The sequence below is a fragment of the Podarcis raffonei genome, chromosome 17, assembly GCF_027172205.1.
Source record: "Podarcis raffonei isolate rPodRaf1 chromosome 17, rPodRaf1.pri, whole genome shotgun sequence".
NCBI lineage: Eukaryota > Metazoa > Chordata > Lepidosauria > Squamata > Lacertidae > Podarcis > Podarcis raffonei.
In genome coordinates this window covers 31,557,078-31,583,696 of record NC_070618.1, presented here as the reverse complement: position 1 = coordinate 31,583,696, position 26,619 = coordinate 31,557,078, and the positions used below count along the sequence as shown (strand labels likewise).

Here is a 26,619-nt window from a genome sequence, read left to right as displayed (position 1 = left end):
TTAGATGCAGCGACGAACACCCTTGTCTGTAAAGCACCTCTCTGCGAAACCTTTCCAGGTTTTAATCTCTTTGAAGAGTCTGTCTCCCGGGCATAGGGTGTTCCCCATCTGGCGGTGCCCATGGATGGTGTAGTTGGCTTGCAGCTTGGAGCCCCTCACGGCACACTTTATGAAATTGTTCTTCACCAGTTCCATGCTGTGGGCGTCTGGCAGCGCCTCCATGTAGTCCCCGATGAAGCTGATGCCGTAGCCTTTGGTGTTGTAGCTCCGTGTGTGCGCTCCTACCCAGTGCCAGCCTCTCCCCTGGTAGATGTATCCATCACCTCCGGCAACATAGCTGTGCAAGGATAGAAAATAAGTATTGTCTTACCAAGGAGCTCAGCCTTGCTGTCATTCTCTCTCTCTATACAGTGGTACCTCTGGATGCGAACGGGATCTGTTCTGGAGCCCCGTTCGCATCCTGAATAGAATGTAAGATGCGACTGCGCATTTGCGCATGCGTGGGTCGCGTTTTGCCGCTTCTGCGCACGTGCGTGATGTCATTTTGAGCGTCTGCACATGCGCAAGCGGTGAAACCCGGAAGTAACACGCTCCGTTACTTCCCGGTTGCTGTGGAGCGTAACTTGAAAATGCTCAACCTGAAGCACATTTAACCCGAGGTATGACTGTATATATATACTGTGGTACCTTGGTTCTCAAACACCAAAAACCCGGAAGTAAGTGTTCCAGTTTTCGAACAATTTTCAGAAGCCGAATGACCAATGCAGCTGTCAACTTTTGTTTCCGGGGCACCTGCACCAATCAGAAGCTGCACCTTGGTTTTTGAACATTTTGGAAGCTAAACGGACTTCCGGAATGGATTAAGTTTGGCGCTTTTGTTTTTGCTATTTATTTTGCGTTTTTGCTTTTGAGGCTTTTTCAGTTGATTTGTTTTTGTGACTGATTGATTGTGTGACTGCGGAAATGGATAAAAGCCCCCCATCCAAACAATGACTATCATCATGTTTTACTGTGCTTGATGTGTTTAATTTGTTGGAAGCCACCCAGAGCAGCTGGGGCAACCCAGTCAGATGGATAGCATATAAAAATTTATCATTATCATTACCGGTTCAAGGATTTCCATTTGCACAATGGAACAGTCACTCCCTCTCCTACCCCTGCATGCCCCCTAAATATGTGTCTGGGGCTTTCGCAATGCTCTGGATCAGATTTGGGGAGGGTGTGGGGCACATGCAAGGGCAGCAGCAGGAAAGTCCCATAGCAGAAGCAGAAATGTTTGTGCGGACAGGATGTGCTACTTGAACGCTGCCCACAGCTTTGCATACATGAGAGCAAAACCCAGTCTGCAATCTCATTTTCCAGTTGAAAGGTGGGCTATTCATCCAGTTCCACAGCGCTATTTTTTCTAGAAAAAGAGGTGCAGGAACTCATCCTGAACACCTCCCTCATTCTCTTATAATGACAATGTCTCCTACCTGAGAAGTGCTGGAACTGAGTTCCGGTGAGTTCCAGATGAAAAAAAGCCCACGTGTTCCATGAACTCTAGTGTTATACTCCAGTGTCAAAAGGAGTGAAATTAAGCTTTTGGGATCAGAAGCAGGACTAGATTATGATCCTTTTCTTGATTTGGGAATTTCATAGTTCTTGGTGTGGTAATAAACTTTTGTTTGGAAGGTATCACTTCAGGCCATAGGTGAGAAGGCACCTGGCATGATGGCATGCTCAACAACCATGCAAAAATATCCCCAAACTAGAAGTCTGGAAATGGGTTCTAGACTGGCTTTCCCATATGATGCTTTGTGCAGCGTTTTTAGTTATTTATTTAAATGAGCCACCGCCAGCAGTCTGAAGTTAAGTGGTGCACCTGAAACACAGAGAACTAGGCCTCATTTGTTTATTTTTAGCCAAGAACGGCATGGGTTGGGATGAGAAGGACATCTAACTGCAATTTCACCCCAACTTCCAGAACTCAATTCACCTTTCGCAGGATTCTGCACTGGGAAATCTTCTCTGAGCCTACGGTGCATCAAACATAGGGATGCTTGAAGAATTTGATATTCATTGATACTTATTAATTAAATGGCCTTGATATGCCCTGGGTGGAATAAGGACTCAGCTACATTAGCAAAGAAACAGCAATTTGAATGCCATATAAACATGTAACACCAGATGGTGCCAGAGAGGAAGAAATTTTAAAACGCTATTTTCCATAGAGATTTTTTCTTTTGTTATGTTAAACCGATGTAATTTCTGGCTTATTTATAGTGTTGCTTACCTGTGTTTAAAGGTAAAGGCACCCCTGACTGTTAGATCCAGTCGTGGACGACTCTGGGGTTGCGCACTCATTTCACTCTATAGGCCAAGGGAGCCGGTGTTCGTCTGCAACAAACTTAGCCAGCATGACTAAGCTGCTTCTGGCGAATCAGAACAGTGCACGGAAACGCCATTTACCTTCCCACTGGAGCGGTACCTATTTATCTGCTTGCACTTTGACATGCTTTCATACTGCTAAGTGGGCAGGAGCAGGGACCGAGCAACGGGAGCTTACCCCGTTGCGGGGATTCGAACCGCTGACCTTCTGACCGGCAAGCCCTACGCTCTGTGGTTTAGATCTGTGTTTAGATCCACCCTAACACACAAATGAGAACTAAGTTATCCATCAGATTCTGCACTTCTTCAAAGGTTGCAAGACAGTTATTTCACAGCTTAAGTTGATTGGAATCTGCCTTTAGATATGCATGGTGAGAGAAAATACACATTTAGATAGGGTTTAGAAAGCATTGCTTTGTATTTTTTAATGCACATTAATGCAGAAATGGAATGAAAAACCTATGAAAACAACTCTTAACAGGTGACAGATCTGTCCATTCCCAGTTGTGTATTGCAATAGGACTGTGCTTACCTGTAGCCAATGTCATCCCAGCCACGGAAATCCTGGTGGAATCTCTGCATCGAGCGCATGTCCGCTGCACACGATGGGAAGCTTCGGCATGGCTTTGCAGGGGTGCTAGTGTGGTGGATGTATACGAAGCCCAGGGGCAACTGAAGCTGCGCGGGTGTTCCTCTGTAGGGTTGGGCACCCCACATGCACCGTGGGATGATTGCAGGACACTCTGTGAGGGGAGAAGAACACGGCTGGTAAACTAGGTCATGCATTTAAAAAGCAGGTCAGCCAGCATGTCTGCTTGGTGGAGGGGCAAATTATAGGACAAAGGTGTTATTTGAGGCACAGCTCCTAGGTAAGTGTAGATAAAGGACTCCTGGACAGATCCATCCAGTCAAAGGCGACTATGGGGTTGCAGCGCTCATCTCGCTTTCAGGCCGAGGGAGCCGGCATTTGTCCACAGACAGCTTGCCGGGTCATGTGGCCAGCATGACTAAACCGCTTCTGGCACAACAGGGCACCGTGACAGAAACTAGAGCGCACGGAAATGCCGTTTACCTTCCCGCCACAGCGGTACCTATTTATCTACTTGCACTGGCGTGCTTTCAAACGGCTAGGTTGGCAGGAGCTGGGACAGAGCAACAGGAGCTCACCCTGTCACAGGGATTTGAACCACCGATCTTCTGATCAGCAAGCCCAAGAGGCTCAGTGGTTTAGACCACAGTGCCACCTGCATCCTAGGGCCAGATCACAGACAACCAGCTCTCCATGTGCTTAGAGCTACTATGTGATTTCACCCTCAGCTATCCTTGTGCATCAGGATAAACCAGGCTCATATGGTCCCCCCTACCCGGTTACATTTTGCGATCACATACCCTCCAACATCCTAGTGATCAGAATTGGTCCCAAGCTCTTACAGGAGGCAGCTGACTCGTGCTAGAGCAATGGACCCCAAACAGGGACATCCCAGGATCCAGCCAGAAGCAAGGATGGCTTCCATAATTCCAGGAGCTCCCACTCAAATCAGGATACTTGAAAGGTATGTGTTCATGTACAGTTTACATCAGGGGTAGGCAAGGGTCATTTAACTGGCCCATGAGCCGCCCCCAAACTGAGCCGCCTGCTCAGCGAGTCCCTGCACGTTGCACTAAACCAACGCAGCGTGGCGTGGGGACTCACTTCCGCGGTGCCGGAAATCGTGTCTGCACATGCGCAGACGTCGGAAATCATGGGCGCAACCGCATTCCGGCCCATGGAGGGATCTTTGCTGGAGTGAACTGGCCCAGGTGAGGTAAACCTTGTTGACCCCTGGTCTACATTGCTAATGTCATAGGCACCAACTCTATGGGCCCCTGGCCCCTTTGCCCCTCCAATAAAATATTTAGGGGGACACACACACACAATATTTTGTGCAAGTTGGTGCCTTCCTCCTTTTTGGCGCCATTTCTGAGCACGTCTGAACAAGGGCAGCTGGGAGGAGGCAGGCTGGCCGGCCATTAGGAGAGGCAAGGGGGTGGCGGATGGGGAGGGGTCATGGGAGGCAAGCAAGCAGCCCCAAATGTTTTGCACGTGGGTTGGAGTGATGCATGTCCTCTCCTCTTCCCCTTTCCCTCCACAAAATGAGAGTCTGTGTAATTTGCTCCAAAGGTCGTAGCAGAAAAGTGGGATATGATTATGTTAAATAAATGAACCACGTGAACAAAGGGCTTTGAAAAGAAGTACATGTGGGCAGCATCCCATCTATGTAGTAAGAGGATCTTTTGTTTAGGATGGAATAGGGTAGGAGACAAACAGAGAACTAGTAGGGAGAAGTATCTTGACATTTAAGGACCTCTAACAAGGGATGTGGGAAGGGATTTGATTTAGTGTGCATTTACAGCAGAATGTATTGCCCTTTCCGAAACAATCTGAGACTAAAGCGCACCCATCCTTCAAAATGTGCCCTTCTTTTAATTTTGCCAATGTAGTTCTCCAGCCTAAGTACACAGGAGACAGGAATAAATCCTTTCTGGAGATATGGTTTCCCACATGTGATCCATACCTACATACAAAGCCGTGAATTCTTCTACAGCCTGGTTTGCGATGGATCTCAGTTCTTCATTTGTGAGGCCATCAAACAAGGGGTTGCTTTCATTCAGCCTCCAGAGCAGGAGGAGAGAATCCTCTACTTGCATTCTCAGCTTTTCCTCGCTCACCAGAGCTGCAAAGTTCTTTCGTCGGAAGTTGCTCTGCATCGGACTTTCACCTCCTAGGCCCTCTCCACCATAATAATCCTTCAGCAGGACACTGAGGTTGGATGGCGGATCTGCTTTCTCTGCCAAGTAAGTACCAAGAATGAGGCCATCCATTGCACCATTGATAAAAGCATCTGGAAGAGTCGAGGGAGCCCCCATCAAGGTGAATTTTTGAGGTGCAGAGATGCTGTCCCAGCAGCCGTCGGGTCCCAGGGCCACCTGGCTTTGGTTGGTGTGAAAGAGGAGAAAGGCTTTGCCGAGGTCCATGGCGATTGTTGTGGCGAAGAGGGGCTCCAGAGTAAGGGGTAGCTCTACCACAGAACTATTGGTGGAGTTGGCGATCAAAGGTGTGGCACGCAGAGTCTCCTTATGGCTCCGCTGGAGCCCTGCAGCTATCCCAGCAAGAAGAGGACTGAGCGAAACTGTAGTCCCATCAGGAGTCAAGACCACCCCATGTTCTACCAAGGAGGCGTCAACCTCGTGGTTCACCAGGTTTTTGAGGAAAATGCTCTGCTGCTCACTCAAATAAGACACATCTGAGGGCGCTGAAGTCACGGGGCCGAGGAGAAGCTGGCAGAGCTCGCCCTCGCAACACTCCAGCTCCCCGAAAAGCTCTGTCACAGTCTGGTCCGGGGTCCCTCTCAGCTGGGATTCAAAGTCTTCCAAAACCCCAGTCACAAAGTCCATGTGCAATGTCAAATAATCTGGAAAGGGCAGGATTGAAATATCACAATTGGAACGAGCAAGCGGACAGTGGGACAGGAGAAAGCAGATGTTAAAGAGCAGGTTTCTGTGGGGAAAGTGGCATGGGGTCGGGGGGGCATAGCCCCAGGCACACAATTTTCAGGGTGTGCAAACCAGGTGCCCCCAGGCAAGGGGGTCTCTCACTGAATGGCTGCTCAGCCAGCACTGGGGGTATTCACTCGTCAAGGGCTGTGTTGACGGCTGGTCTCCTCCCTCCACAGGCAGGCAGATGGCACAGTGCAGCCCAGCTTGGCTCTGGTGGCAAGGGCTGGGCTGGTGCATAGGATCTGTGCCCACCCGCCTGGAGGTGTTGGTGGCAAGGGCTGGGCTGGCACAGAGGAAAATCAGGCAACCACCAGGTAAGTAGGATTGTAGCCTACACCTGAATGAACTGGGCTGCCCTTTGGCAACCGATGCCAGGACTGTAAAATTAACACTGCTCAGCTAATGCAAGTCAGCTGTTGGTACCCATATTGGCTGACTCATATTAGGTCTATCAGAACATGCCCTTTGTGAAGAGAGAGAGTTAAAACAGAAATGAATAGCGCTCATGAGGCTTTCTGGTTATTCATCCGGCAAAAGCATGCAGGAATAGTGGAAGTTTTGAGGCAGGGCTAGAAGCAGATTCCCTGGCCAAGACTTTAAGACCTGGACACCTGTGATTTCAAACAGAATTCAGGCCCCTACCCATTCCCTTCTGTCCTTCTCAAACTCATTTGTTTGTCACCCCAGAGGCTTTGTGAGAACAGAGGTAGCACAGCTCTGGGTGCATATTGGTCGAGTCTTACCTGTACTGTCCGCGGAGACACAGAAAAGCACAGGTAGGAGGCTCAGCCATGGTAGCAACATCTCGTCTGCTGGGTGAAGTGCAGCCTTTGATTGTGGAGCCAGCTGGCACCTGAAGCAATGAGGCGTGGAGGGGAGAAACAAATAAATGTCAAGGGGCTGGACTGCTGAATGCGAGCTGGAGGCCAATGAAGAAAGGCAGTGGTTCACAACATCCCCAGACCATACCCCCCCCCCCATCATCCTGAATGGCAAAGCCTGTCTTCAGAACATGCAAATTTCACCTCTTCACTTGAGAAGCTCTGTAGAAAGTGGCTTTTTAAGGACCCTCGAATGGTGTTGCAAAGCAAATGCTGATGGTCCACAAGTTCTAATTTTTTTTGTACCCTGTTCTGCTGCAATTGATCTGGAAATACCTAGAAAGCTGTCCAGAGATACACACGTGTGCAGAATGTTCTTGGAACTGTTTAAAAAACTTTCCATTGTATTTTATTAGTGAAAGAATGGTCAAGTGCGTAGCTTATTTTTGAACCTGGCTTTTGTTCAGGGTATTCAGGAGGCAGCTGTGACAGACAGCGTTCTTTCCTGGATATGAAAGATCTTGCTATGAGGTCACACATAACCTTGGTGACTTCCAGATTAGATTAGTGCAATGCACCATATGTCTGACTTCTCTTTGAAAAGTGCCTTGTAACAACAGCTGTCCATGAATGCAGCTGACTGTTATGTACTGAGTTGAATAGGATCCAAAATGCAGCAGTCTGATTGGTCCTAGAACAATGCAGCAGTATGATTGGTTTGCAGGAGCCACCCAATCCGGCTCCAGATTCAAGTGAATCCACAACCTGATTGGCCTACAGGAGAATTCCGGAATTAGCCAATCACGTGGGGTCCATTGTGTAAATAATGTATATAAAGCAGATACTTTGAGGGGACATTCACTCCTCCTCACCACTATGAGCTGAATAAAGAGCATGAAATCCACTCTCGACTGAGTATATTTCACTGACCAACACATATTTTTTTCTCTTATTATTCCTCAGTGACATACACAACCAAACTTTCTCTAGCTGTAACACTGCATTTCAGTTTCCACCACAATCATATACATGTCTGCCCAGAAAGAATCCCATTGAGTTAAATAGGCCTACATTTAAGTGCAAACAGGACTAGGGACTAGCCCCCACTTACCTGGGAGTAAGCCCTATCATCCCTCAGGGGGACTTACTTCCAAGTAGATGCGGTTAGGATTGTGGTGTAAGTATTACATCAGCTTGGCTTGCTCAGAACATGCAATGGAGCATATTTTTGTCAGGGGAACTGTCAGTTTGGACCTTGCAAAGCTTGATGAACAGCAGCAAACAGGCACCCAGTAAAAGGTAAAGGTAAAGGACCCCTGGACGGTTAAGTCCAGTCAAAGGCGACTATGGGGTTGCGGCGCTCATCTCGCTTTCAGGCCGAGGGAGCCGGTGTTGTCCACAGACAGCTTTCTGGGTCATGTGGCCAGCAGGACTAAACTGCTTCTGGTGCAACAGAACACCGTGACGGAAACCAGAGTGCACGGAAATGCCGTTTACCTTCCTGCTGCAGCGGTGCCTATTTATCTACTCACGCTGGCATGCTTTTGAACTGCTAGGTTGGCAGGAGCTGGGACAGAGCAATGGGAGCTCACCCCATTGCGGGGATTTGAACCGCCAACCTGATTGGCAAGCCCAAGAGTCTCAGTGGTTTAGACCACAGTATCACCTGCGTCCCTGAGGCACCCAGTATTGCAGCTATGACGGATTGCCTATAGTCTGAAGATGCAGGGAATGTGCAGATCAACCCTGAAACAAACTTGATGGAAACACATGGAAGAAGGAGCCCTTGTACCAGACCCTTACTGATTCCAGAAGTGTCATTTTTTGCACTTCTCTAGCTTCTAAAAATAAAAGCCAGACTGGGAGTGGGGAGATTACCTGGCAGAAGCAGGTATCTGGAAGGACACTTAGTACAGTGGTACCTTGGGTACTTAATTCATTCTGGAGGTACGTTCTTAACCTGAAACTGTTCTTAACCTGAGGTACCACTTTAGCTAATGGGGCCTCCCGCTGACACCGCACCGCTGCTGTGCAATTTCTTTTCTCATCCTGAAGCAAAGTTCTTAACCCAAGGTACTTTTTCTGGGTTAGCGGAGTCTGTAACCCGAATTGTCTGTAACCCGAGGTACCACTGTACAACATTAAGACTACATATCCTTCCAAGAAAAGAAATGTGTTCCCTGCTTGGTGCAACCTATTCTTCCCATCAGGGAGGAATCACCCCTAGCCTAAAAATGATTTAGCAGCAAGTCTGAGCACACACACACTGCCCACTTCCCTTGGTGAGGAAACAGCTGGTCTCCTACCCTGTTCAGTCCTATCTAAATCATTAAATTTCACCAGATACGGTACATGCCTTTCCAAGAATAAACAAAGTTCTCTGTTATCTATCTGAGGGGTCATTTTGTAACTCTGTGAACTTTCCTCCCTCATAACCCGAGTGGGTATGCTTGTTTGCCTCCCTGAATGTGCAGAAGGCAGCATGACTCATGCCAAGGGCTGAGTCTAACAGTTGCTGAGCATGCAGCAACTACTTCCGTCCTGCACAAACCAGCTCCTTTTCTGCAGGCTGCTGGTTTCGAGCAACAGAATTACGGTAGGTACCTGTCTCGTTTCACACTGTTTTTTAAGTCGTTTGCGGTGGTGTCATCAAAAACTCTTAATTCAAAGCCACTGGTGGCACCTGCAAGAAACTAGCTGGTTGTACGCAGAGTTGACACATCCCCATGCACAATTTTCATTCAGTTTTCTAGTGGCGATGATTGCACCCAGTTGGCCTCAATTCATAAAAAAAGCCATGTTCCACTCACTGTGTCTTTCTCCTCCAAAGAGAAAAAGAATTTAGGCTGGACTGCCTATCCAGCTGCTGCTTCTTCTATTAATTAATTAATTGATTAAATTTATATTCTGTCCTTCATCCTACACATCTTAATCTGGACCTAGGCATCACAACCCACTATTAATTTTTTTAAAATTAATTATTAATTCTCTACCCATCTGGCTGGGTTTTCCCAGCCACTCTAGGCCTCTCCCAGCAGAATATAAACAATTATTAACAACTTGCTCACTGCACAACAACTTCATTTTCCTCCTCTCTTTGCAAGAGGGGCTTGGTCGTTATTTCTCCTACCCGCCCACCTCAAAATTCAACAAGGATACTGTGGTTAGATCAAAGCTTAGAACATCACCAAAAAAAGTGTGCCCCTTCTGATGAAAGCCATGGCACGGGCAAGGGTGTATATCTCAGAATCTGCAGCAAATGGCCTCTGATGCAGAATCCAGTTGTTATTTCAGGATTCTAGTCCTCATGTTGATAGAACATAGGTGACAAACGCCTTCTTTCTTCTGTAAGTTTGGAAACCAGAATTCCATTTTCCTCGCTTCTTTAGTAAAGCCTGTCTCCCTATCCAGATTACTCGTATATTCCTGATTCCTCCCTGTTCTTGTCAGTTGAATCCAGAAATAACATTCCTTTGGGCAAGTAACTGCAGCATTTCTGTGCTTATTACAGCACCCGGCAGACTTCTATAGCAGTGGAATCACTCATGTCTTTGTAGGGTTTCTGGAGGTGAGGAAGCTGCATTTCAGCATAGCTTCCTTTCCACCACAGTAGCCCCTATGGGTTTTCTATTTGTAAAAGGAAGAATTTTGTAATTCTACATTTCAGCTTACTAAACGCAACAGAGAAAAGCTATTCAGTGCTGCCCTGGAAAAGTCCTCCTACAGGGATTCTCCACTCCGCAGCCATTTCACTCAAGGGCATAAAATCCCTGGAATTTATGGGATCACAACAGTTTTGGCACAGCTAGGGTGAGATGCAGCAATGACAAACCTAGACAGCATCTTAAAAAGCAGAGGCATCACCTTGCCGACAAAAGTCCATATAGTTAAAACTATGGTTTTCCCAATAGTGATGTATGGAAGTGAGAGCTGGACCATAAAGAAGGCTGATCTCCGAAGAATTGATGCTTTTGAATTATGGTGCTGGAGGAGACTCTTGAGAGTCCCATGGTCTGCAAGAAGATCAAACCTATCCATTCTTAAGGAAATCAGCCCTGAGTGCTCACTGGAAGGTCAGATCCTGAAGCTGAGACTCCAATACTTTGGCCACCTCTTGAGAAGAGAAGACTCCCTGGAAAAGACCCTGATGCTGGGAAAGATGGAGGGCACAAGGAGAAGGGGACGACAGAGGATGAGATGGTTGGACAGTGTTCTCGAAGCTACCAGCATGAGTTTGACCAAACTGCAGGAGGCAGTGGAAGACAGGAGTGCCTGGCGTGCTCTGGTCCATGGGGTCACGAAGAGTCAGACACGACTATACGACTAAACAACAACAAGGGTGAGAAGCAGAGGAGACTTAGAACCAGAAAATAGGGAGTTTGCAAAATCATTTAGGACTGAACTCCTGGTGAGTGCAGTAGCCCTGGGGAGAATAGCCTGTCCTCTTTTAGGGGAGGAGAAAGATGAAGAGGGCACCTCTATGCACAGTGCTCTCTGTGCAATCCCATCACCAAAGCCCACAAGAGCCATTCCCCTATGCTATCTAATTGGAAAATAAATGCTTACCTTCCTCAAGCAGGGAACCGGTGTGGTAATACTGCCAGCTACCTGGGCTCAGGGATCTTATACCATTCCCGACAGCCGGCCAGCCTTACCCAAGCGATTTCCCCACGTTCGTGACAGATGCGACAGGCTGCCGTTTCTGCACCGCTAGCAAACCTGCTCTGTCAACGTGGGTGAGCTACCCAACCCCTCTGCTTGGAGGAATTCCCAGCACTCTGACCTTGCTGACCTGCTGAGGGAGATCCCCTAAGCGCTCCAAGCAGGGATTTGGCAGTGTTCTGCTGGGAGGCACATTATTGACACAAGGAACCTAAACAAAGTAGGGCAACACATGAAGGCACGCAATCCTTTGGTATCTGGGGGTGGGGAAACCGAGGCAGCAGGGTAAGGGTTTCATTTCCTTAGCATCTCCAAAGTGGCAGAAATTATGCCTGGTGGATTCAGTCAGTGGAGAAGAAGACGATGTTCTGTGTTTGCTGATGAAAGTGTCCACCATGTGCAGAGGGTGGGGAGAAAACACATTACAGTCGTACCTTGGAAGTTGAACGGAATCCATTCCAGAAGTCCGTTTGACTTCCAAAATGTTCGGAAACCAAAGCGTGGCTTCTGATTGGCTTCAGGAAGCTCCTGCAGCCTATCAGAAGCTGCGGAAGCCCCATCAGACGTTCAGCTTCCAAAAATAGTTCGCAAACTGGAACAGTCACTTCCAGGTTTGCAGCATAAGGGAGTCAAAATGTTCGAGAACTAAGCTGTTTGAAAACCAATGTACGATTGTAGAGCTAACTCTTCCCCATTGTTTATTATTTATGGAGTGAACTGAATAACGCAGAGGACTTTGAATTTAATTTAATTGGAAGTATAATTGCTCATATATCTTCAGTTGGAAGACAGGATGAAAGGAGTCTGTGAACTTTCCAAGGAACTGATAAGGTTCTTTAATGAGTCATCTGCAGTTTGAAAGACCACTCTGCTTCCCAGGCCGAGAAGAAAAATGGTGACAACAGATTATTTCTTGGGACAGAGTAACTTTTGCAGCTGTTGTTAAAGTTGCAAAACAATGAAGTATGGGATGGAGCGATGCAGAATTTTCTGGAACAATGGGATATCAGTTCTGCCCAAGGCATGATGGAGAACAGAAACAACCGGGAGACAAAAAGACATAACATCTTACAAGGACAGGAAGAAACACCACGGACATAATAATTGCCACATGCAGGAAGAACAAGGATATAGTTTGAGTGCCTCACTTGTAGTTCTATAAATCATTTAATGTGTCAACACAAATAGAAGTTATTAATATCGCAGTTGTTGTATAAGGGATTATTATTATGACTGGAATGTAATGGAAATGAATAAGATTGTGGAACGCAGAAATAAAGCAAATAATCAAGCCACCAATTCTAGCACGCGGGGGCCCACTTTATCTAAATTATCTAATACTGCATTTGAACGATTGGTAATAATAATTGTATACAGTGGTACCTTGTTTTGAGTCCGGGATCCGTTCCAGAGCCCCGGACACTCGACAAAAGTGATGCTCAACAAAGCACCGCTCTGTGCACGTGCGCAGAGCATTTTTGCAATTGTGCACATGCGCGAAGCGCGATTTCCCAGAAGTAACCCGTTCACCACAATGGACAGAAGACAGGGTGGACGTAAATGGTGGTACCACTGTAATAAATTGGTATTGTTGTAATGAGGCTATTATTGGATTGTAATTGAAAACTAACAAAAATATTATTAAAAAAAGAGAAAGAAAACACATTTGTTCACTCAATTACCTGCTCTATTCATTAGCATAGAAACATCTCTGTATTGACTCCTAACCCAACAAACCCACAGCAGCTAAGAGGCCTAACTTTCTTTCTAGCTTACAGATATTTTACTTCTAGATTAGGGAGAGAATGTTTTCCCTCAGCAACACAGCCCCGTGATTGTTAATGGAGGCCAACGTTTCTGTGCGCCACAGATTCTCTTCTTGTACAACCATAGGCAACTGGTGCCCCTGTGGATCTAGCCCCCAGAATCTCCAGGCTAGCAACTGATCCCCACTCAGCATCTCCAGATCTGTGCAGTTGTGAACCACACCTGTGATGGGTTCTGGGCACCTCAATTTAACAAGGATAACGACAAGCTGGAACATGGGAAGAGGAAGGCAACCAATCAGTTGCCACAAACAGAACTTTAGTCCAAAGTTGATTTGCTGGCCTGCACTGACACCAAACATTACATAGCGATAATGGAGGTCAGGTGCTGCAATTTAGTTAAGATCTGCGGGTAATTACCATGTTGCATCATATTTATTGCCTACATTTATATTTTGCCTTTCCTTCAAGGAGCTCAAGGCCATAAACATAGTTCTCTCCATTCCATTTTATTCCCACAACCCCCCTGGGGCTAGATGAGTGATTGTCTTCCAGTGAGCTTCATGCAACTAAATCCAGATTTGCTTAAGGTGGAGAATCCCTAACAGACCAATGACTTATTGCCGGATGAGATAGATTGCTCCCTGAAAAATTTTTGTTTTAGCCTTTTATTACTTAATTGCTTCCGGGTGTTATTACAATCGAGCAGTATCTAAAGCTTGCGAAACAAAATAAATAAATGTCAGAGTATTAACTGCAGGTAATGCCTGTTCCGGTCCGTCCAGATCTGAAAGAATAACATCATTCCTTTAAAGACTGTTACCATTAAGGTGCTCCTGGGTCACTGCAATGACCTAACTAAACTCCGCCTACCTGCTTATCTAGGGAGGACTGCAATTCCTCCGAGCTGATACCACACGGCTTCTTTTGTTCCGCACAGCAGCTAGTGCCATTTTGACGCCGAATGAAATACTGAATGCCAGTAATAGAAAGGGTAGCGGTTGGTTGCATGCGCATAGCACATCGTTTCCCTCCTTTTAGGTGAGATTTCTGGTCTTGTCCAGTTTCCAGGTTTACAGATGTATAAGCCATTCTTTAATGTAGGGTACTATGAGGCAATAAGGCCAGATCAGGCTTTGCGGGTTAAGCTGTGTTGTAAGAATGGAAAAACACTGACCGTACGGGCGGAGGCCGGAAGTCAACAAAGGCAGAGGAATGCTGCCAAAAGTATTCGCGATTGAATGTATTGCCCTCGGCTGTACTTGAGGGATGATTCCAATAGATTCCACACGAAAAACGCTTATGTCCCTGTGGAGATGGCAGTACCGAATTGGTGGCGCATACCCTTCTGGCTTGGGGACGCGGGTGGCGCTGTGGGTAAAACCTCAGCACCTAGGACTTGCCGATCGCATGGTCGGCGGTTCGAATCCCCGCGGCGGGGTGCGCTCCCGTCGTTCGGTCCCAGCTCCTGCCAACCTAGCAGTTCGAAAGCACCCCCGGGTGCAAGTAGATAAAGAGGGACCGCTTACCAGCGGGAAGGTAAACGGCGTTCCGTGTGCTGCGCTGGCTCGCCAGATGCAGCTTGTCACACTGGCCACGTGACCCGGAAGTGTCTGCGGACAGCGCTGGCTCCCGGCCTATAGAGTGAGATGAGCGCACAACCCTAGAGTCTGGCAAGACTGGCCCGTACGGGCAGGGGTACCTTTACCTTTACCTACCCTTCTGGCTTGCACTCTTTATAAAGACTTGAGGAATGAGATTATCATTCCTCTTTTATTGTCCATTCCGGGTCGCCCAACCACTGACACAGTGTCCTTTCTCTTGGCAGATCAAGATGAGCAGGTGACAGCAAAGGTTGTAAGGTTTTTAGCTGGAGCAATCAGCTATTGATTCAAAACCCTAAAATGTATTTTATGCTATTGACTTTTTATTCCTATTCTTTGTACAGTGGTACCTCGGGTTATATATGCTTCAGGTTACAGATTCCACTAACCCAGAAATAGTACCTTGGGTTAAGAACTTTGCTTCAGGATGAGAACAGAAATCGTGCTCCGGCAGCACGGCAGCAGCAGGAGGCCCCATTAGCTAAAGTGGTGCTTCAGGTTAAGAACCGTTTCAGGTTAAGAACAGACCTCCGGAATGAATTAAGTACTTAACCTGAGGTGCCACTGTATATCATTGTTGTTTTATTGCTATGGGCATCGGCCATAGCAAATAAAGACTGCAAGTGAGGCACTCAAACTATAGCCTTGTTCTTCCTCTGTGTGGCAATTATTCTGTCCGTGGCAAATAAAGATTCATTCATTCAAGAGTATTCGTGAAGCTGAAGGACCGAAATGTTGGGAGGACTGATATGGCATCGCTTTAAACGAATGCTTAAAAAAACAACCTTGTTAGACCATTGCCAAGGGAGCCAGGGGTGCAACACAAATATTAAGTTTCCAAGTGTTGTGCAGGAGGGTTTTGAAAAGCCAAACTTCCCTCATCTATACAGCTGCTACAAGCAGAGAAGTCTTACTGGCGAGAGATTGGCCGCAGGCCAAGGTAACTCCAGCAGGCTCCTAGCTATTTGCAAGAGCATTCTGGCAGGATGAGGCCAATAACCGTATAATTAGTGGACAGATAAAACAGAAATTGTTCCACTGTAGATATTCCAATGCTTCTATGATTATGAAAGCTGCTTCTTCATTCCTGATCAGCTTCCTATTTTTGTAAACATTTTTTAGTCCCTATGAGGATGGAGCAATGGAGAAATTTCTGGAACAGCAATGGGATATCATCTCCACCAAGGCATGATTGAGAACAGCAACAACCAGGAAAAGATAGACATAACATTTTACAAGGACAGGAAGAAACACCACGGACAGAGTAATTGCCACACAGAGGAAGAACAAGGATATAGTTTGAGTGCCTCACTTGCAGCTCTATAAATCATTTAATATTTCAACACAAATAGAAGTTGTTAATACTGCAGCTGTTGTATAAGGGGTGATTATTTTGACTGGAATGTAATTGAAATTAATAAGATTTTGGAATACAGAAATAAAGAAAATCATCGAACTATCAAATCTAGCATGCGGGGGGCCACCTAAATTATATAATTTGGTATAATTTGATATTGTTAGAGGCTATTATTGGACTGTAATTGAAAATTAAAGTAAGTATATTATATTATATTATATTATATTATATTATATTATATTATATTATATTATATTAAAAATTAATAATACATTTAAAATTAATAAAAAATATTGTGTCCCCCCCCCCAAAAAAGAGGATACGGCTCCTTGCCCCATGATAGCTAAGTTTTCATAAGAGGGTTTGGTGCCAATTTTCCAAAACCTGACTGTAAGTCCAGCTGTAAGCTGTCTGATAGATCATTCTATTTGCTGATGTCCTCAAAGAATTCTAAGAGTTTGGTGACAGCCAAAGTAATTATTTTCCTCAGCCAAACTCTTCCTTCATACTATTAGAACGTCTTCAATAACGTTTTCCATCAACTTAGGACTCGGCTATACAGCTGCAAATAAAACGTTTTAAGTGTGTTTTAAGTGCAATATCCATTGTGACACTAGATGGAGATGGTGAGCCTTATGGAAAATTCAATGTATTTTTTAAAAAATCATTTTCAGAATGGTTTTTATGTGTGTGTAGATTCCACCTTACTTGGGAAAAAAGGTAAAGGTAAAGGACCCCTGGACGGTTAAGTCCAGGAAGTTCCTGCAGCCAATCCGAAGCCTCATTGCCCGCGCGCTGAGGTAAACCCAGCGCAGCCACGGACGGAGAGGCTGGCGGACGAGCAGCAGGTCTGGGCCGCGCCATGGGCATCATGACAGGCGCATCACGGGGCTTCAGTCGGAGCTTGGCATGCCTGCTGGCCCCGTGCCTGGCACCCGGCTTGGCGCTGCTGCAGGTGGAATGCTCGGCGGCAGTGGAGGGCGAGCTGCACACTGCCTGCCCACCGACCTGGCCTCAGACGACGGGTGACAGCGCATGGTGCACACCGCCTGAGAGCTCCATGGAGATGGAGCGGCTGCTGCTCATCAATGCCGGTGAGCGGGCGCTGCCGAGACATGCTCCTGAGCACGTGCAGAGTGTGTTCCTCCTCCAGGTCCGGAAGCAGCTACAGGACTGGCTTGCAGAGTACAGTGGTACCTCAGGTTAAGAACTTAATTCGTTCTGAAGGTCCGTTCTTAACCTGAAGCACCACTTTAGCTAATGGGGCCTCCCGCTGCCGCCGCACCGCTGCTGTGCAATTTCTGTTCTCATCCTGAAGCAAAGTTCTTAACCCGAGGTACTATTTCTGGGTTAGCGGAGTCTGTAACTGGAAGCATCTGTAACCTGAAGCATCTGTAACCCAAGGTACCACTGTATTTATATTTTTCAAACTATAGTCTGGCCCCCCACAAGGTCTGAGGGACAGTGGACCGGCCCCCTGATGAAAAAGTTTGCTGACCTCTGATCCAGTGCTAGCATGAAGGAAAACATCAAACAGATATTTGTCTCTGTTCCATAGCAATAATATCAGCTGCTTGGGAGACCTGACATTGAAAGGTCAACATCTCCAGTGTTCGGGAGTCTTTTTGGCAGCTAGGTTGCTGATAACTTTACGAGAAGACCGGTTTCAAATATCTCACTGTGAGATTAAAGGGAAGATTAAGTAAAAGTGGGGATTCCCTTTTGAAATACGTGTGCGAAGAACAAGAATACCAAGAATAAAGAGGAAACAGAGGAATTTATTGCGGCACAATGTTGCTCTACTGAGTTCAATGGGGTTACTCCCGTTCCAAGTACAGAACTGTAACCTTAGGCAAATCATATGTGACAGTTTCAGAACAATGAATCAAAAACATAGAAAATTATAGAAAATAATTCTGATTACTGAAGACTTAGAAGCCTACATGACATGAACAGATTTCAGTCAATTATATGGCCTAATTTAAATATTCTTTTCTTCTTTTATTGTTTTTTTTAGACTGTGTCATAAGTAAAATAAAGTTTAGATGCTGAATGTTAAAGGAACCCATAACTGTTAAACTTTAAAACATAGCTCAATTCTTGGAACAATAAGCTTTTCCCTACAAGAACAAACATTGAAAATATATATTTACAGTATTTATCAGGATTAAAGTTTGGACCAATATATGACTCCTGCATTAAGCATCCCGTCTGAATTGCAATTTGCTCAAGAAGAGTCACAAATTACTCAGCTGGGAGATCAGTTTTGGAGTTTATAGTCCCACTAGAGTTATGCTGGAGTTGGGTATACGGGCCAGATTGATTTCCTCGTTCCCCATTTTCTTCTCACAAAAACTCTGTGACATAAACATGAGGCTCATCCAGACTTACCTTTGCATTGCATTTCCAGGCACAGATCCAGACTTTCCTGATCCTCTGCCGTGCATTTCCCCATGAAAACCCGCTCTTTCCCAAAGGAAATAGCAGTATTTTAGTTGTCTTGTGAAAAAGTCTATGGAGTCTATAAAGAGTCTGAAGGTAAACAAAGCACCTGGATCGGATGACCTTCTAACTAAACAGTGTAAGACTCTTATAGGTATTTCGCTTATTTCTAGGAATTAATCTATTAAATGCATGTCTGCAACAACATCCCAGTTCCAAATACTTGGAATGAAGCAATGATTTAATTACTATATAAGAAAAAGGGAAACCCCACAATGACGAAATCCTCTAGCTGTACAATTGTCAAATCAGGTCAATGAGATCTTTATAATTAGTAAAGTTTACAAAGTAAACAAGCTAATAGGACACTGGGCTGTATTGCAGGCAGATTACTCCTATAGTAGCCCTATTCATTTGTTACTTGTGTGAAAGAGTAATGTGAATACAAAAAGACTGTGGGGCTTCTAGATTGCATAAAACATAAGAACCCTGCTGGATCAAGTCAGAGGCCCATCTAGTATTGCATCCTGGCCAACCAGGTGCCTCTGGAAAGCAGTACCTGGGTGCAACAGACCTCTCCCTGCTTGTGATTGATGCATGGGGAATCCTACACAAGTACAGCAGGCTCCCTACTGCAGACCAAACACATGAGAAGCCACAACAAGCCGCATGACAACAGGGTCTTCATGGCTAGAGCTAAAGGTATGCCTCTGCACCCCTTTGTATTTGCATAACCCCTTTGTGAAAGTAACAGATGCAGAAAAAGCCTTTGAGCGTGTAAAGTGGCAACGTTTATTTCAAAATGTTCAGCAGCCTCTCTAATGTAACAGCCATAAACCAATATAACCATGGCAGTAGACAGGCTTCTTTTCATTTTTTACTTTGTTTGCAATTAACTCTCAAACCAATTGCAACTTAATCAAGTTCAGAAGTATTTGACAAACTTTAGAGAGCTATAATTCAGAATTTCCTTGTATAAAAATGATTTGTGATCTCTTTGAAAAACATGACAAAAGCAATCCCAGAGGTTTTAAATTTCATAGATCAATTAAGCAAAGTATCAGAGTATCGCACTAATAAGAAGAAAAACCAAACTAATCTGGAGGTGGGAACCCAAAATTGTTAAGTGCTGCAGTCTTAACTTTGACTAGAAAATACCTTTGTATCTGTGTAGCTTTGAATATGAATGATCTATGAACAAACACTGTTCCTTATTAGCTGTCCAGGATCCTTTCAGAACATTTTCTTAAATCAGCTGATTCCTTATTTACAAAAGTGGCCTGAATTTAAAATATCCTGGTTAGGTAACATCGCAAAGGTTGGGGATCAACTATTTTCCCATGTTTCTTTTTTAATTTCTGAAATGTTAGCATTAAGAAACTGGCAGAAAATATTGACCCTCGGTTGGATGCTAACTTTCCTTTTGTGAGTAGAACAAAGTTCATGTTCTGGAACAGGACTTTCCATCTCCCCCTTTTCTCCGCAGCCTCCTGTGCCTCCATAAAAATCACTCATTCACAGAGCTGGCATTTTGCCAGGATTCTGCTTCAGTGTATTAGCCCTCATCCAGCCCATCACTGACTCCAGACACTGACTCCAGTGGTCCACTGATTCAGATGTTACAGAGAATGAGCAGAGTTTCATTAGCACACTGGTGACACCTTGCTCTAAATCTCCTAATGGCCTTTCTCAAAGGTTTCAAGGAGAGATTTAAAAGCTTTGGGGACAAGATTGGACCCTCAAGGATCTCAAAGCACAAATGCCAGGAGACCAACAGACACCAAAGCCATTCTCTGTCAATGATCCAGCAGATATGAGTGGAGCCACTGAAATACAGTGCCACAAATTAGTGCCCACACAGCCTGATACTGGAGGATGCCATGATTCATGTATCAGAAGCTGCTGAGAGATAAGGTAACAGAAACAGGGTCACATTCCCCCTGTTGTGATAAAGGTCATCCTTCAGGGTGACTAAAGCCATTTTGGACCCCAAAGCAGGCCTAAAGCCAGACTAAAATGGGTCAAGATAATAGCATCTTCCAATAATATGTTTCTCTTTACTTCTGAGTAAGTAAGGTAAAGGTAAAGGACCTCTGCACGGTTAAGTCCAGTCAAAGGTAACTATGGGGTTGCGGCGCTCATCTCGCTTCAGGCCAAGGGAGCCAGCGTTTGTCCACAAACAGCTTTTTGGGTCATGTGGCCAGCATGACTAAGCTGCTTCTGGTGCAATGGAACACCATGACGGAAACCAGAGCACACGGAAATGCTGTTTACCTTCCCGCCGCAGTGGTACCTATTTATCTACTTGCACTAGTGTGCTTTTGAACTGCTAGGTTGGCAGGAGCTGGGACAGAGCAACGGGAGCTCACTTCGTTGAGGGGATTTGAACCGCCGACCTTCTGATCGGCAAGCCCAAGAGGCTCAGTGGTTTAGACCACAGCGTCACCGGCGTCTCTTCTGAGTAAGTGATGATAACCTGACTCAAGACATCTGGGATCAGAGAGGACTGTTGCTTTTTCAGAGGGTGTGGTCAGCTATTGCGTTTATATGACCTTTTGACTGAACATAGTGGTGATCACTCTCATCTTGCTACAGAACAGCCTCTCACATGCAGACACCTGTACTCCCAGGAGCCATTGTGTACCTCACAGTGAGGGGTGTGGCCTCAGATGGGCTGGTGATTATGCCTTTGACCAATAGTTTCTCACAATTTCCTTTCCCCCACTCCTATTGGCCAGCCTGCCAACCACTCATTTGCCTTGAAATTTAGCTAGGTAGAGCTGGTTTACTTCTGGGAGGTCTTGATGGGTGATGGTCATGGCTACCCACAGGTAAGAGAAAATGAGAAGGTCGTTACCTCAGCATATAGATTTAAGAGGAAGGTGTGAGGATGAAGGGCAGAGAGGACAGCTCTGGAAATGGGTGTTGGCCCAAGAATTCGGCAAGACTCTTCTCAAACGTTATGATCTTTCATTGGCCGTTATGTTTTAGTCAAAAACTAGCACTGCCCACTCCTTCAAGATGATCTGCTTTGGGTCTAGGCAAGCTACATTGCTAGGCTTGCTTGCACAACCAAGATTCAGAGGCGGGCTTATCCCAGATTGAGAGCATACCTTTTGGAGTGTTTGGTATAAACCCGTTTGCTGACAATCTCCAGTTATTTAGAGGTATGTGCCCCCAAAATAACAAGCCTGGTTAAGCAGACATGCACTCCAATAATATTTATATGTGTGGAAGGTAGACCTTGACTGATAGCATGTGCTATATTTGGGGTTTATGAAGGACTCTTCCTACGCAGTGAAACTGATTTGTGGTTGGGTGCTAGACAACCCAGAACTGAGATCCCTCAGCATGGTTTTTGGAACTGTGATCAGATGCCTAGTCTGACATTGTCTGTTTAAGCTGTTCTTTGCTGTTTTCCTTCCTGCTTCTCTGATGTGACAGAATGCAGGAGGATGAGTTGAATGGCTTTAAGTGCCTGCAGTGATGTGGAGTGTTGTCTGGATATCAAAACAATCATTGCACACATGAAGATCGCAGGCGATGGTTGCACCAGCAACTGAGCTTCTCTTATGGCTCAGAACCACCAGCATGGAGCAGATCCCATGGGATCCTGTGGAATGCACAATACACCCTACGTAAAAAGCACTGGTGCCATTAAGTTTAGGAATAAGGTCCGGCTGCTATTCAAGGGTGGAGAGGCATGACACTGTTGTGGCATTTAGTATCTTGGGCACCATCTTGTTTGAAGGAGGACATTGCAAATGGAACATGGCCACATCTTTCCCCAAAGAAGAGTGTTCGTAACCTTATTGGTTGCAGGTAACATGCCTGTTACAACCCTGTCTCCCCAGCTTTACAAAACAGCCCATTCAGACTAATGAAAACAAGAATGGAGTTTTAATCCACACAATAATCACCACTGCTCAGCAAGGATTACCTGTGAGATTATAGTGAGAATAGTTAAATGATCCTTATTTATAAAAGGATTTCCCAATTTTTTCCTGTTCCCCAGCTCTCAAGGGTTACCATGACAAAACTCTAGCTTTAAGCATCAATTATTGTAAATAAGATGCTTGACCAATTGCGATACAGATGGATATTCAGTTTCGTACATGATTCTATGCCCTCATTTGATATCCTACTTCCTTGTGGATACACAGTCAGATTGGGTTGCAGTGTGATTCATGTTGTCCTCACAGCACAGGTGCTTTCTGACAAGTATAATTGAAGGCCAGAACCCCCCAAGGAACAAGCATTCTCAGAACATGAATGGTGATATTTCAAGTCAGTGGAAAACCCATTGCCTGGCTTAGCTTTGAAAAGCCAGTGTGTCTCGATTACTGCAACTCCATTTTAAAGCCCGAGTCTTGCTAAGATGCCAGTCCTACACCATGCAGGATATCCTGTGCTTAATCGGAGAGGTGCTTGGGCAATCTGTTGGGGAGAAGCACTCCGCTCCCTTGAGAGGAACCAGGAGTTCACACCCAGAATTGGAAAATGTTTTGCCCAATGATACAGGTTGCTCAGAGAGAGGATGGCAGGCCTGGATATGACCTGGAGCTTTAAGCCAAATACTAAGTGTATATTTTTCAATGTCCGTGCCAGATGGTTTCTAGCGTCATGCAAGATAACAGTATTCTTTGGCAGTCATCTGTAAACATTGTAGCAGTGCACGCTGCCTTGAACTTTCATGCGTAATTGCAAAGATTTACATAATTGTACATTGAAAGAAGAGGATCGTTCTAGTACACAGTGACGTTATTCAAGGTCTTGCCCCTGTGTCAAAACAGCTCTCCTTGTCTCTTCAAGGAATTCCTTGCCCCCACTGAAGAAAATCCCTGAGCTACTTTAAATCACCTAAGTGCTGAAGTCAAGGCTCCTGGAATAGGTAGTGGAAAAAGACAGGCAAACTCACGCTGAATTTTGCAAGCTGTGGCTAGCTTCTCTCGCCACAGCTTGCCAAAGTGTCACTGGAAGGGGGTGTGCATTTGAAAGAAAGAAAAGAAACAGAACAATTCAAGCTTAGAGGATCTGTGGCATCAGAAGTGCTGCCACATGAGCATGGGCATAACCTGATTCTCCTGGATCAGGCCAGACCCCATATTTCTCCACCTTTAATGGTTGAGACGGATCATATGCCACAAAATAAAGTGTAAGCACCTAAGAGCCCACTTGGATCAGTCCAATATCCTATCTAGTCCAGCATCCTCTGTCCCCCAAGTGCCAACCGGAAAAATACAGAGACCATGAGTGCAGCAGCCTGTACTATTGTTCCCCAATAACTCAGAGGCATGGGCTAATTAAACGAGTTATGGCCAATTCACAACATTTGTGAAATCAACAACAGTTTGTACTGTTGAGCTGCTATTGTGAATATTCCAACTTAGCGTTCAATTCATAATACATCAGGTTTGGGTTTTTTGTTGAGTTTTGTGGTATTTTATATGTACATCTTTTTGTTGTTTTGTTTTCAAACTATGACAGTTCTAATAGCCACCCCTAAGCTTGGTTTCACCACATCCCTTTTTTTTTTAACAAGAACCAACAAAGCACAACGTGTTAGAGCTGGAAAGAACATTACAAATGACTTGGCCCAGCTAGAATTGCTCTGTTATCCTTTATATAACACCAGGAATGTGCCTGTCTCTTGACACATAGTTAAAAAAAACAAAAGGCAAGTCCCTCGCTCTGAGCACTCACAATCTACAATTTGACAGAAAGCTTCCTCGACCTTTGCAGTTTATATTATTGATTCAGGGCAGGTCCACATAAGGGCAGGGTCTCAAGTTCAGTTGAGAGGCAAATTCACAGTTAGTCAACTGGAGATGTCTCCAAATAGCAAAGGCAAGGTTTAAGGCGCCTGGCCCAGCCCCAGCCTAGCAATATCCTTATGTGGGTTCCTTCTCCAGGCTTCAAGTAGTGGCTGAAAGCAGGGAAGCAAAGAGAAGGCCAGTTCCAGATTCTGCCTCCCCCACTTCGCTCAGATTGCATAGATCTTTCTGGTGCCAACTTAGCTGTAAAAGGTAAAGGTAAAAGACCCCTGACAGTTATGTCCAGTCACGAACGACTCTGGGGTTATGGCGTTCATCTCGCTTTACTGGCCGAGGGAGCCAACGTTCGTCCCCAGACAGTTTTGCCGGGTCATGTGGCCAGCATGACTAAGTCGCTTCTGACAAAATCAGAGCAGCACACAGAAGCACTGTTTACCTTCCCACCGAAGCAGTACCTATTTTTCTACTTGCACTTTGACGTGCTTTCGAACTGCTAGGTTGGCAGAAGCAGGGACCGAGCAACAGGAGCTCACCCTGTTGCGGGGATTCGAACCGCCAGCCTTCTGATCGGCAAGTCCTAGGCTCTGTGGTTCAACCCACAGTGCCACCTGTGTCCATGGTATATGTATACAGGCTGTATTTGGTATGAAGTTGGAAGTGGGACAGGGGGAGGGGAGGGAAGTGAAGGTGGGTTAAATTAAATATGCTCTCTGTTCCAGTTTTTGAAAATGCAAATAATTTTTTTAATAAACCAAAACTCTGTGCCAAACTGTTGCAGTTGTTTTGCAGCGTTTTGCAGCAAAAACACTGCATTTTGCTGCACCCCACCAACTGAGCAATCACTACGCCAACCTGAGGTCATAGCTATCACCTTGAAACCCAGCGTTGTCCGATTCATTCCAAGCCAGAGCCAAAGTGCACCAATGGTTTTGCAGCAAAAACCAGACGGTTGACTTCCATCCCTTCACTGACACCAGATCCTTTTGATCTGCTTGTGATTAGTCTATGCCCGCTTGCAGCGGCAGGATTAACAGAACTGCTTTCATTTCCCAGGGATAGTGGCAGAGGCACACCGAGACTTTGGAGCAGCTGTGTCAACTGCTTGGTGTTGGCATAAAACCTGATCCCTTCTGGGTGTCCTGCCGCTTGGGTTTCCCTGGAAGTGAAGGAAGGTGTCCATCCCAGGGCAGCCTTGGAATGCTGTCCAAACCCAACTTGTGCCACCTCTGTGGAAGCACAAAATGGTTGCTCCGCCACCGGGCCTCTTTTCAACCAGAGCCCCAGCCTCAGGGAAGAAGCAGCAGCACAGGACTCTCCGACCCGAAACTCAGATATTAGACGTCTCCCATGCCGCTCCAGTTCTGCCCATGTCCTGCTCCGAGGAGGACCTCTCCTCTTCCTCTTCTCTGGTCTCCAACCCCCGCACAAGTCCTGCTGCCAAGAGTGTGAGTACATTCCCCATGCAGAGCGATTCCTCCAAGTCCAGCTCCCTCAGCGACGATGCCATCAGCTTGAAGACAGCGAGCAGCCTCAAGTCAGGACGCTTAGGCCCAAGCAAGGCCCAGTTGCAGAAGTCTTCCTCTCAGCTCCCTTTGCCTCCAAGCAGGAGTACAAGTTGCTGCATCCTCTCCCGTTTCCCAGAGGATTGCCCTCCTCGGCCCAGAACCCCACTTTGTGCAATGCGAGAGGCTGGCTGCTCCACGCCACCTGGCTCGCTGAAGGCTCCCTCCTCCTTGCCAGCACCCAGACCTCTTTGCCTTGGGGTGGAGGAAAGGCAGCCGAGGGAAAAGGAAGAGAACTTTGAGCAGCAGCTGTCCCACATGGAGGCCAGGCTGAAGGCTGTGCAGGAGCAGCAAACGCTGTGGCTGCAGGAGCTGGTGCCGGCTGTGCGGCGCGTTCGCTCAGAGCTTGCCAACATCGGTCAGAGCCTGGCCAGGCTAGTGCAAATGTTTGAAGCGCAGGTGCCTGCCTGCCCACACTTCCATGCCACCCAGGAGAAGGGAGCGGCCAAAGCTGAGGGCAGCAGAGCAGGAGGCAAGCACCTGTTCCACCCCACCTTCACCCATCGCCCCTGCCAGGAAATATAAAAGGAACCCCAGCCCTGTATGGACGCAGAGCAGTTTCCATTATATACAGAACAATGGTGTCAAAGTTGTTTTGTGTTGAGTGACACTCTTACCCAATACAGTGGTACCTCTGGTTGCGAACAGGATCCGTTCCAGAGGCCTGTTCGCAACATGAAAAGAATGCAACCTGCAGCGGCGCGTCTGCGCACACGCGGGTTGC

The 26,619-nt window shown here is 46.2% G+C and overlaps 2 protein-coding genes across 3 annotated transcripts; one reads left to right on the top strand and one right to left on the bottom strand.

Annotated features, from left to right (window-relative positions):
* Positions 1-11,474, bottom strand: PGLYRP2 (peptidoglycan recognition protein 2). The gene is made up of 5 exons (XM_053371364.1): positions 11,295-11,474; positions 6,651-6,760; positions 4,926-5,822; positions 2,903-3,113; positions 1-337 (listed from the first exon to the last, which is right to left on the bottom strand). The coding sequence occupies exons 2-5, from the start codon at positions 6,709-6,711 to the stop codon at positions 1-3; spliced, it is 1,506 nt and encodes a 501-aa protein (XP_053227339.1). The 5' UTR covers positions 6,712-6,760; positions 11,295-11,474.
* Positions 37-26,478, top strand: LOC128405128 (uncharacterized). Of its 2 annotated transcripts, none has more exons than XM_053371366.1 (2): positions 37-58; positions 25,387-26,478. In XM_053371366.1, exon 2 carries the CDS (start codon positions 25,575-25,577, stop codon positions 26,418-26,420), a length of 846 nt encoding a protein of 281 aa, XP_053227341.1. In that variant the 5' UTR covers positions 37-58; positions 25,387-25,574; the 3' UTR covers positions 26,421-26,478. The 2 variants fall into 2 exon arrangements, with proteins under 2 accessions (XP_053227341.1, XP_053227340.1); XM_053371365.1 differs by lacking the exon at positions 37-58 and adding an exon at positions 21,281-21,390.
* Positions 26,479-26,619: the final 141 nt, after the last annotated feature.